At 45.1% G+C, this 12386-nt stretch overlaps 1 protein-coding gene across 1 annotated transcript in view; it reads right to left on the bottom strand.

Annotated features, from left to right (window-relative positions):
- Window positions 1–10189, bottom strand: part of spcs3 (signal peptidase complex subunit 3) — a 30632-nt gene extending 20443 nt beyond the window's left edge. Inside the window, exon 1 of the mRNA XM_060835040.1 lies at window positions 9947–10189. Coding sequence (XP_060691023.1) covers window positions 9947–10089 — 143 coding nt within the window. The 5' untranslated portion in view covers window positions 10090–10189. The remainder of the gene's footprint in view (window positions 1–9946) is intronic.
- Window positions 10190–12386: the final 2197 nt, after the last annotated feature.

Raw genomic sequence — 12386 nt, 5'->3', positions numbered from 1 at the left:
AGAAATTATTTACTTTCCATCGCACTGATCAGCTTCCTAGCCTGTTTATATATTCCTGCACCCAGCTACAACTCTCGCCATTTTTAGCTCTATCTACCCAATTGCTAATGTTACCATGCAAAAAGATTGTGACAGCCAACCCTTACACTAACTTTAGTTATGAGGATAGATTGGACAAGATGCATCTGCTTTCCTTAGAAAAAAAGAGAGGAGATTTCATAGAAGTTCTCAAAATTATGAGTTGATAGGGAGACACTGACCCCCACTCAAACTGGTGAAAAACCAGAGGCATAATATTAAAGTCTTTTGTAAATAAATCAAATGACAGGTGAGGGAAGAGATTTTGCACTCAGCCGGCGCTGCTGGAAATGAGGAGACAGATCCAATTGAGGCACTCGAGGGCATTGGATAATTCCTTAAATGGAAGCAATGTGCACGATTTTGGCGAAAAGGCAGGCGATTGGCTGAGTATTGATGCCAAAGTAGATCGGATGGGTCGAATGGCCTCTGTCAGCACCCTATTTATTCTGTGAGATGGTATATGGGATGTGCACCTCTACTATGTTCAAAGGCACAGTCACAATACATCAAGGAGAGGTGGATCACAAAGTGAAAAGAGTCAATGTTAAGATCATGGTCAAACCAATGATCAGACAGGTTTGATTGACTGAATAGTCTACCCTATTCTTATATTTTCTATCAGAATGTAGGGCACAGCACAAATACAACCCAAATGCAGGGATGATGTTTTCCCTGGTTGAAGTCTAGAAACAAGGGTCACAGCCTCAAGATATGGGGTTGACCATTTAGGACTGATATGAGGAAAACTTTCTTCACTCAAAAAGCTAATGAACTTGTGGAATTGATTACCACAGAAGGCAATGAAAAATAAACTACTGGATATATTCAAGAAAGGGGTGGATAAATTTCTAGGTTTTGAAGACAAAGGGTATATAGAGGAACCTCGATTATCTGAAGGACATGGGCAGGTAGTATTTCGTTCAGTTAGTGGAATGCCGGATAATAGTTTAGCTGAGCTTTGGGACCTTGCCGGATAATCCGATATTCCCATAATCGATTGCTGGATAATCGAGGAACCTTTGTAGAGAGAAAGAGAAAATGCAGCATTGAATTAGAGGATTAGCCACAATTCTATTAAATGATACAGACTCAAAAGGGTCATGTGGCCCACTCCCTGCTCCTGGTTTCTATGTTTTCGTAATATTCTACTCATTGAAGGCTTTACTGAATCGATACGTGTCATTATTCAGTTAATCATATATTCAGTATAGGCAGCTAAGTTATTAGAGTGTAGGTTTGATGTCCAGACATTTCATTACCTGGCTCGGTAACTTCAGTGGCGACCTCCAATTGAAGCGAAGTTGAAGCTGTTGTCTCCTGCTTTCTATTTATAGGTTTGTCCTGGATGGGGTTCCTGGGTTTTGTGGTGATGTCATTTCCTGTTTGTTTTCTAAGGGGTTGATAGATGGTATCTAGATCTATGTGTTTGTTTATGGCGTTGTGGTTGGAGTGCCACAGGAACAAACCACGACAAGCAGACCAAACACAGCCAGAAACTCAAACCACATTACCATACATCAAAGTAGTCTCAGAAATGATAGCTAGACTATTAAGACACCTCAGAATCCTAGTAGCACACAAACCCACCAACACTCAAACAAAAACTAACTTAAAAGACCCAGTACAACCCATGGACAAAACCAACGTCATCTACAAAATTCCATACAAGGACTGCCACAAACACTACATAGGGCAAAACAGGAAGAAAGTTAGTCACTAGAATACACGAACACCAGCTAGCCACAAAAAGACACGACCCTCTCTCCCTCGTAGCCCTACACACGGATAAAAAAAAAATTTCGACTAGGACAACATCTATCCTGGGACAGGCTAAGCAAAGACATGCCAGAGAATTCCTAGAGGCCTGGCACTCCAACCACAACGCCATAAACAAACACATAGATCTAGATGCCATCTATCAACCCCTCAGAAAACGAACAGGAAATTACACCACCACAAACCCCAGGAACCCCATCCAGGAGAAAGATATAAATAGAATGCAGGAGACAACAGCTTCGCTTCACTTGGAGGTCGCCACTGATGATGTTACCTAGCCAGGTAATGAAATGTCTGGATATCAAACCTACAGCTCAGCGAGCAAACCTACACCCTAAAACCTCAACCTGAGCTACAAGCCTTCACAAACGTTGCTGCCAAGTTATTCAATATTTCATCTATTATATCTATTACCTAGGAATGAACACAGTGGTTCTGACTGGCACTTTTGATAACTTTTCTCCAAAATGTCCGGCTGCTTCCTACCCATTGTATATTTCACTGCTGTCATTTCCAAATGAGCCAGAAGCGCAGCAGAATTCCAACTTCCCTTGATTGACTTAAAACCAAGTCTTTCTCTAAGACCACTAGAGACTGCGTCAGTCTGAGCACCAGCATGATCAAACAGCTGAGCTACACAAATAGTACCTGATATTTTAGACAATGCCACCTCCTGCTGCACGGGCGAACTTCACAGCACCGATCAGTACCAGGTTTTCCAAAATATATTCCGATATTTCTTCCAGCGACTCAAAAGACTTTCAACCACTTAGACTTGGAATCAAAATAATACCAGCAACAGCTGCAACCTTTAAATAAAAAGGCCACCAGTACAACTCCCAAGACAAACCTGTCTGGCATTTTCAGATGACCTAGAGAACTGGCCACTTAAAATAGGTATTCTATACACAGTACAACCTTGATCTCTGGATCGAAACCAATACGTAAAAGTGTATCAGGCAGTGTGTAACAGATGGCTACTCTACCAATCATTAGTCATTGTGATAACAGATCTAAGCTCTGCAGTCCTGCCAAATCCAGTCGTGAATGGTGGTGGATGATTAAATAACTCAGCAGAGGAGGAGGAAGCTCCACAAATATCCCCATCCTTAATGATGGTGGAGCCCAGCACATCACTGAAGAAGATGAGGCTAAAGCCTTTGCAGAAATCTTCAGCCAGAAGTGCCGAGTGGATGATCCAACCCAGCCTCTTCCAGTAGTTTCCAGCTTTACAGATACCAGGCTTCAGCCAATTCGATTCACTTCATGTAATATCAAGAAATGGTTGGAGGCACCAAATACTGCAAAGGCTACGGGCCCTGACAACATTCCAGCAATAGTACTGAAGATGTGTGCTCCAGAACTCACCACTGCCTGAGTTAACACTGGCATCGACCTGACAATGTGGAAAATTGCCCAACTATGTCCTGTACATAAATAGCAAGGCAAATCCAATCTGACCAATTACCACCCCATCCATCTACTCTCAAATCATCAGTAACGTGTTGGAAGGTGTCATCAACAGTGTTATCGAGCAGCACCTGCTCAGCAATAACCTGCTCAGTGATACTCAGTTTGGGTTCCTCCTGAATCAGCCAGCTCCTAACTTCATTACAGCTTTGGTTCAAACACGGAAAAAAGATCAGAATTCCAGAGATGAGGTGGGAGTGACAATCCCTGACATCAAGGCTATATTCGACCATGTGTGGCATCAAGAAGTCGGAGAAAAACTGAAATCAATGGGTATTGGGGGGGAAAAGTTCTCCAGTGGTTGGAGCCATACCCAACACATAGGAAGATGGTCTTGGCTGTTGAAGGTCAGCCATCTTAGTTCCAGGACAGCTCTGCAGGAGTTCCTCAGGGTAGTGTCCTCCCCCCGACCATCTACAGCTGCTTCATCAATGATCTTCCCTCCATCATAAAGTCAGAAGTGGGGATGTTCACCAATGATTGCACAATGTTCAGTATTATTTGTGACTCCTCAGACACTGAAGCAGTCCATGTCCAAATACAATATCTAGGCTTGGGCTGACAAGTAACAATCACGCCACAATGCTAGGCTATGACCACCACCAATAAGAGACGATCTAACCACTGCCCCTTGACATTCAATGGTGTTACTATCACTTAATCCCCCAATATCAAACAGCCTGGGAGTTACCATTGATTCGAAACTTAGTTGGACAAACCACAAACAGGGGCTACGAGAGCAAGCCAGAGGCTAGGAATACTGCGGTAAATAACTCACCTCCTGACTCCCAAAAGCTTGACAACCATTAACAACGCACAAGTCAGGAATGTGATGGAACACTCCCCACTTGCTTGGATGAGTGCACCCCAACAACACTCAAGATGCTTGACACTATCCAGAAGACGACCACTTTGGCACTCCCTCCACCACGGACGCTCAGTACACATTGCTGCTACCTACAAGATGCACTATAGAAATTCACCAAAGATCCTCAGACAGCATCTTCCAAATCCAAGAACACTTCCACCTAGAAGGACAAGGACAGCAAAAATATGGGAACACCACCACCACATTCAAATTCCCCTCCAAGCATTCACCATCCCAATTTGGAAATATCACAGTTCCTTCACTGTTGCTGGATCAAAATCCTGGAATTCCCTCCCTCATGGCTTGGTGGGACAGCCCACAGCAGGTAAACTACAGCAGTTCAAGAAGGCAGCTCACAACCACCTTCTCGAGGGCAACTATGGACAAGCAATAAATACTGGTCAGCCAGTAACACCCATATCCCACTAAAAATGAATAAATTAAACTATTTTCAGCTACTCTGCACTTTGAAAAAGTCAGGTAAATGACATGGGATCACCAGCATTCAGGCAAAGACCCTCAAAAACTTCAAAACTGTGTGGTCAAAATGCAAAACTGCCACCCTCCAAAATACATTAAAGATGTTAATAGAATTGGAGGACTATCACAGAAACACACGCATTCAAGGGACTCTACTTTTAACAGGCCATTGTTAGAAGTACACTTCCTTTGACATGCCTCAAGCATAGTTTCAGCATTAGTACAACATTGCCAATTCCCAAACTACCTATTCAAATAGCTGTTCTCAGCAAGCTTCATTTAGTCCTAAATTAACTGCTATTTTGGTGCCTTCAGCTAGATGGAATTGGGCCAGGAACATGCAAACTCAGTGTGGAGATAGTTGGAGACAGTGCAGAGGTTCATCCCATGACAGAAATTAAGGGTTAATATCTACAACTTTAGTTTAAACTTGGTAGATTCAGAGCCTGTGTGTTTCTCAAGCTGGTTGTGCCATATAAAAAAATTCAGGGCAAGAGCTTAGGATCTAGAATGACCAAGATAATTACAATCCGAGCTTTCAAACTGAATCAGGTAGAGAGCTATAGAAAGTGCAAAGTTGCTGAATAAACCTAGGGGAATGGAACTAGCTGAACTGCTTGCTAAGAACCAGCCCAAAGGCTGATAGGTCTCCTGCTGGGTGGTAATCATTCTGGAGAGGATATTCACCACAACCCTAATTGCCTGCCTGTGCTCCACATCTCGAATACCCTGACCTCCTCACAAACGTAGCTACATCGTGAAAAAAATTTGCTTCAACCAGTATCCATTCCATTTTTGGGAGGGAAATCTTTTAATGGTTTGACATGATGCACAGTCTTCCAGCTGAATGGTCTGTGTTCTGAATATTCTCTACCAGAGGACATACCATTCAAATTCTTTGTCCTCTAGACCTAGGTTAAAACAATTGCACAACTTTCCAAGGGAATACAGATGAAATTTAAGTAACTATTGTTCATAAGCTGACTCTTATTTCTTGTGTATCAGTCTATGACTGAAGGCCTGCATCAACTCCAATTTGTGGGCGGCATGGTGGCACAGTGGTTAGCACTGCTGCCTCACAGCGCCTGAGACCCGGGTTCAATTCCCGACTCAGGCGACTGACTGTGTGGAGTTTGCACGTTCTCCCTGTGTCTGCGTGGGTTTCCTCCGGGTGCTCCGGTTTCCTCCCACAGTCCAAAGATGTGTGGGTCAGGTGAATTGGCCATGCTAAATTGCCCGTAGCATTAGATAATGGGGTAAATGTAGGGGTATGGGTGGGTTGCGCTTCGGCGGGTCGGTGTGGACTTGTTGGGCCGAAGGGCCTGTTTCCACACTGTAAGTAATCTAATCTAAGTAATCTAATTGTCTGCTTTATTCCCATATTCTTTGATTCCTTTTACACCAAAGCATTACTATCTTATTGAGCATAATTCAAAGACTGAGAATCCATAACCCTCTGGGGTGGAGAATTCATAAGATTGACAATTCTTTGAATAATTTTCTCATCTTAGTCCAAACATTTGATTCCTTACCCTGAGACTACGTTCCCTTGTTCTAACCAAACCAGCCAACATACATAGCCTTAGAGAATCTGCTCTGTCAAAACTTTGAAGAATTTTAACAGCTCAATGAGATGGGCTCTCATCCTTCTAAATTCCAGACAATATCACAAAAACAAAAATTGCGAGAAAAACTCAGCGGGTCTGGTAACACATGCGGAGAATGTGTTAACAAATAATTAAGAATATATAGTCAAGTTAAAAACAGTGTGCACTGTTAAGGGATACATAGGAAATAAGACTTAGTGGAGAAAGTGAGGTCTGCAGATGCTGGAGATCAGAGCTGAAAATGTGTTGCTGGAAAAGCGCAGCAGGTCAGGCAGCATCCAAGGAACAGGAGAAGAAGGGCTTATGCCCGAAACATCGAATCTCCTGTTCCTTGGATGCTGCCTGACCTGCTGCGCTTTTCCAGCAACACATTTTCAGCTCAAATAAGAATTAGTATCAAGTACAGTGCAACAAGCAAAGAGTCCTGGAAGGGGTCACTCTTTCCAAATGGAAAAAACATTCAAAACAAGTGGTGAGTGTATGATCACATTCTGAACTTGGGTCGTGCAGCTGTTGGAAAAGTACTGAGATGTCAGTAAAAGAGCCACTTTTAAACAGCACATCGTGCTTCTATACTCCCATGCATGGGAGAATTAACAGCTCATGTAAATGGTGACCCCTAAGATATCAGAGGACACAACGAATGTTGTGCTATTGAAACCGGGTGCAAGTTGCGAGACTTCTCCTTGTTTTACATGATAGTGTCTATCATGAACCAAAGTTCCACTGACTGTAATGAATGATTGCATACAAGACACTGTCATGTCTTCCACAAATTCAATATGAAATTTTACATACCCACAGATGCTCACTCCATACAGATGCATACTCTACTACACACACAAAATATAATTCAACTTGCACATTTTTAAAATGCTTATGTCATTGAGGCATACAGCCTCTATGCCAAGGTAAGTTGGCAACAAGAACAGAGAAATCAAGCCTTTGAATCATAGAAGACACAGAATTTCACCTCTACAACCATTACCATTTTGTCTACCTTGTGTTTTGTGATACCTGTGATAACTAATCAGACGATTGTCCTTATTTTTCAGTCCACATCACCTTCTTCTACAGTACGAAACAATGCTTTTCCATCTCTTCAGTTCCGAAAGGCTGTCACATTTGACTCAAAACATTAACTGTTTCTCTCCTCAGATGTTACCAGACCTGCCGAGTTTCTGATCACTTCCTGTATTAAATATCCAGCACCCTCAGTATGTTACTGTTGTTCCATCCAAAAACGTACAAAGCATCAAACACTATGCACCATAAACACCAGTCTACAGTCATTTTAGAGGTCAAGTTCACAATGACCAAAGCTTACTGATGACAACCCAAACTTTTGCACTGAATGTAGACATGTAGTTATCCCATACGTTTTGGCACATACATGGTGGGCCAAATGGTCTGGTCCTTTGCTGTACTGTTCCATATTCTATCCAGTAACATGGGAAGAGACTTTGTACCATAGACAACACAGTAGCTTTACAAACGTCTAGTTTTCATATTTCCCAACTGAAAACAATGACATCTCAAGAACCACAACACAAAGCATTGTTATAGCCCTCTATTAACTTGTATTCTCATATACCTGTTCCACAGCTTAAACCTTTGTAAAACACCTTCAGATATGTACAGATTAAGATGTGTCACAAACGTTCTATTTCCTAAATTAGGGCACAAGGCAAGCTATACAAAATTTCCAACAAATTCTATTTTTATTTCAAACTTGCAATCTGTGGAAAAAAAATAACTATTTAAAAAAACACCAAGTAAACCCGTCATACATCACGTATTTAGGACTTAGATTTAGGAACAGGGGCTATTATTTTGGCGAGTGCATTCAGTTTCAACCAAGCATGAGACCGAACAGTATCACTACATCTGAGTTCTGATGAAATCATGAAATGCTACTCCACAGATGTTGCTTGACCTGCTGTTTTCTGTCTCCTATTTTATATTTGCATCGTTACATTTGATTTTCATCCGATTGCACGTAATAATCTCCAGTGTGGGTCAGACAGCAGTAGCTACGTGGACTAAAGCAATTGGTAGTCGCTATAACGGAAATGAAACCGCATTTATCCTTTGAAGACAAACAATTGACATATTGAAAATTTAAGTGCAGCTCTGGTTAAGACACGTCAAACACAATGCTGGGAGCAGGTGATATTTACGCTTCCTTCACACACACATGCTTTAATAGCTCCAGCAGCAGCACCCACCCCGATTATAGAAAGGTCAAAGCTACCATAAGGCAGAGGAGAGAGGCAAATACAATCAGCTTTGGGGAAACCGATGTTATTCTTGTAGGCGCCATTTATAAATCCATAAATTTTAAGACGACAATGTACATTCAGCTGCCTATGCAGTCCTCATAACAACATGCGGCAGCTCACAGCAAACATTCAGGTGGAGAAGAGGGCATCGAACGGAAACCCAGATGGAAAACGAACAAAACAGTGCAAGACGAAAGGTAGAGAGGCAATGAAAGGCTAAACTAGGACACCGTGTTCCAAAAATAAAAACAAACATACACCAGTGAAAACACTGGGGAGAGAAAAATATACAGAGGGGTTCAGCAATAAAAATAGGATATTAAAAATAAAACAGGAAGGAAGTGGGAAGGGGATTGGGTGGGAGAGAAAGAAAGGAGATGGAGAAGGGGTAAGGGGGCAGAGGGGTGAGAGAATTAAGGTGGGTGGGGTAGGAAGGACAGGGGTAGGGAGGGATGAGGGGGGATGGGGTAGGGGGGATGGGGTGGGGGGGATGAGGGGTGGGGTAGGGGGTGAGGGGTGGGGTTGGGGGTCAGGGGTGAAGGATGAGGGGGAGATGAGGGGTGGGGGGTGGTGGGGAGATGAGGGGTGGGGGGTGGTGGGGAGATGAGGGGTGGGGGGTGGTGGGGAGATGAGGGGTGGGGGGTGGTGGGGAGATGAGGGGTGGGGGGTGGTGGGGAGATGAGGGGTGGGGTTGGGGGTCAGGGTGGGGGGGGATGGGGGGGGGAGGGATGAGGGGGACGAGGGGAGAATGAGGGGGACGAGGGGAGAATGAGGGGGACGAGGGGGGATGGGGGGACGAGGGGTGGGGTTGGGGGACGAGGGGTGGGGTTGGGGGTCAGGGTGGGGGGAATGTGGGGGAGGGATGAGGGGATGAGGGGGGATGAGGGAGGGGGGATGGGGGGGATGAGGGAGGGGGGATGGGGGGGATGAGGGAGGGGGGATGAGGGGGATGAGGGAGGGGGGATGGGGGGGATGAGGGAGGGGGGATGGGGGGGGATGAGGGAGGGGGGATGGGGGGGATGAGGGAGGGGGGATGGGGGGGATGAGGGAGGGGGGATGGGGGGGGATGAGGGAGGGGGGATGGGGGGGGATGAGGGAGGGGGGATGGGGGGGGATGAGGGAGGGGGGATGGGGGGGGATGAGGGAGGGGGGATGGGGGGGGATGAGGGAGGGGGGATGGGGGGGGATGAGGGAGGGGGGATGGGGGGGGATGAGGGAGGGGGGATGGGGGGATGAGGGAGGGGGGATGGGGGGATGAGGGAGGGGGGATGAGGGAGGGGGGATGAGGGAGGGGGGATGGGGGGATGAGGGAGGGGGGATGGGGGGGATGAGGGATGAGGGAGGGGGGATGGGGGTAGGAGGGGGCAGTAGGTGTTACTCACAACATGACTTTGGAGACCTGAATGTGAACCGGGACAGTCCGGTCCTTGAAGGCGGTGGTGAGGAAACAGCCGAGAGTCAGCACCGCCATCACACTCAGAGAGAAGGCGAACAGAGAGTTAGCCCGGGACAGCGCCGTGTTCATCGTGGGCGGCGGCAGCGAGGAGGAGGGCGACAGAAAGAACCAAGCAGCCGCGGCCCGCACCGACTGCAGCACGGCCGGGGGGAGGGGAAAAGAAGACGGACAGGTCCGCACTTCCGGTACCGGGTTCCTGCCGTTATTGGAGGTCGTGCGGAAACAAGGGGCAGAAAGCGGGTTCCGGAGTTTAGGCTCCGCCTGTTAGCCCTTCCCCCCTCCTCCCAATAAAACCCAGTCTGTACTGACCCCCCCCCCCCAATAAAACCCTGTCTGTATCGAACCCCTCCCAGAAAAAAAAACTGCCTGTACTGCCTCCCCCAGAATATAACTTTTTATGTACTGACACTGCCTTCAAATCAATAAAGTTGTCTGCAAAGGTCCCCTCCCAAAAAATCCTATCTGTCCTGACTCCCCCCAAACAATAACCCTGTCTGTACTAACCCCCCCCACAAACAATAACCCTAACTGTACTAACCCCCCTAAAACAATAACCCTAACTGTACTAACCCCCCTAAAACAATAACCCTAACTGTACTAACCCCTCCCACCCACAAACAATAACCCTGTTTGTAATAAACCCCACCAAACAATAACCCTGTCTGTACTAACCCCCCCTCACACACACAAACAATAACCCTGTACTAAACCCCACCCCCCACAAACAATAATCCTGTTTGTACTAACCCCTCCCCCCCACAAACAATAACCCTGTCTGTACTAACCCCCCCTCACACACACAAACAATAACCCTGTACTAAACCCCACCCCCCACAAACAATAATCCTGTTTGTACTAACCCCTCCCCCCCACAAACAATAACCCTGTCTGTACTAAACCCCCCCAACAATAACCCTGTTTGTACTAACCCCCCCTCCCAAATAATAACCCTGTCTGTACTAACCCCCCCCACAAACAATAACTCTGTTTGTACTAAACCACCCCCCCACAAACAATAACCCTGTCTGTACTAAACTACCTCCCCCCGCCACAAACAATAAGCCTGTCTGTACTAATCTACCCTCAAAAAAAGTACTGTCTGTACTAAACCTCCCGCAAACAATAACCCTGTCTGTACTGACCCCTCAGCTTTACGTAATTACCGTATAGGAAAAAGTGAGGTCTGCAGATGCTGGAGATCAGAGCTGAAAATGTGTTGCTGGTTAAAGCGCAGCAGGTCAGGCAGCATCCAAGGAACAGGTACTCAAGTTATGTACTACCAAGTGACGATTAAGGTTGTAACATGCGGAGTTGATACAGGTGAACCAGTAGATGTAATATACAGTAAATTGTCACTTGGTAGTATAGAACTTGAATATTGTTGTAAAAAGCTGTGACTACATGTTTCTTTTTTAGCCATACTTGAGATATGGTATACATACATCTCCAAAACACATTCAATAAGAAATGACACAAAAGGTAAACGCTTTGGCGATCGTGTTGAGGCAGGAGGAGGACCGTGATATATTAATTGGCATGGCGAGAAGATCAGTTCGTGGACAGGAAACCGAAAGTAGAGAAAAATTAAGCACTTTCAAGTTGGTAGGCTGTTACGAGCGAATGACACAAAGGTTAGTGCCGTGACCTCAGTTATTTGCAATCCAATCTACAGTACTGACTGGACAAAATGAGAGTAATATATTTAAGGTTGCTGATGATACAAGTCTAGTTGAGAATGCAAGATGTTAGGAAGGCACAAGCAGGTTTTAAAAAGTTAAAGATAGGTTACACAATTGGGCAAAGATAGACAAATGGATTATAATGTGAACAAATGTGTGGTTATTTATTTTGATTATAAGAGTGGAAACGTTTTTTTCCAAAAAAATGTGCATCTCATAGACTGATGAATGGACTCTAACATCAAATAATGCTGATTTGTTAATGTTGATCTTACCGAGTGCACCTAAGTTTTTTTACAACCTTAAGTCTGTACATTCCAGGATCTGCCTGTACTGCTCATAAACAAAGCTTTTTACTGTACATTGGTACATGTGACAATAAATCAAACTATAGGTCAGAGTGGTGCTGGAAAAGCACAGTAGACAAGGCAACATCCAAGGAGCAGGAAAACCCACGTTTCGGGCAAAAGCCCTTCATCTGGAAAGCCCTTCCTGTTGAGGGGCTGTTGCCTGAAACGTCGATTTTCCTGCTCCTCGGATGCTGCCTGACCTGCTGAGCTTTTCCAACACCACTCTAATCTAAACTCTGATTTCCAGCGTCTGCAGTCTGCACTTTTGCCTAATAAATCAAAGTTATCAAATCAAATCAAAACATTCTAATAAGTATCTGTTTATATCCATTTCTAA

The sequence above is a fragment of the Hemiscyllium ocellatum genome, chromosome 2 (genome assembly GCF_020745735.1).
Source record: "Hemiscyllium ocellatum isolate sHemOce1 chromosome 2, sHemOce1.pat.X.cur, whole genome shotgun sequence".
Taxonomy (NCBI): Eukaryota; Metazoa; Chordata; class Chondrichthyes; order Orectolobiformes; family Hemiscylliidae; genus Hemiscyllium; species Hemiscyllium ocellatum.
This window is presented reverse-complemented; position numbering and strand designations above follow the sequence as displayed.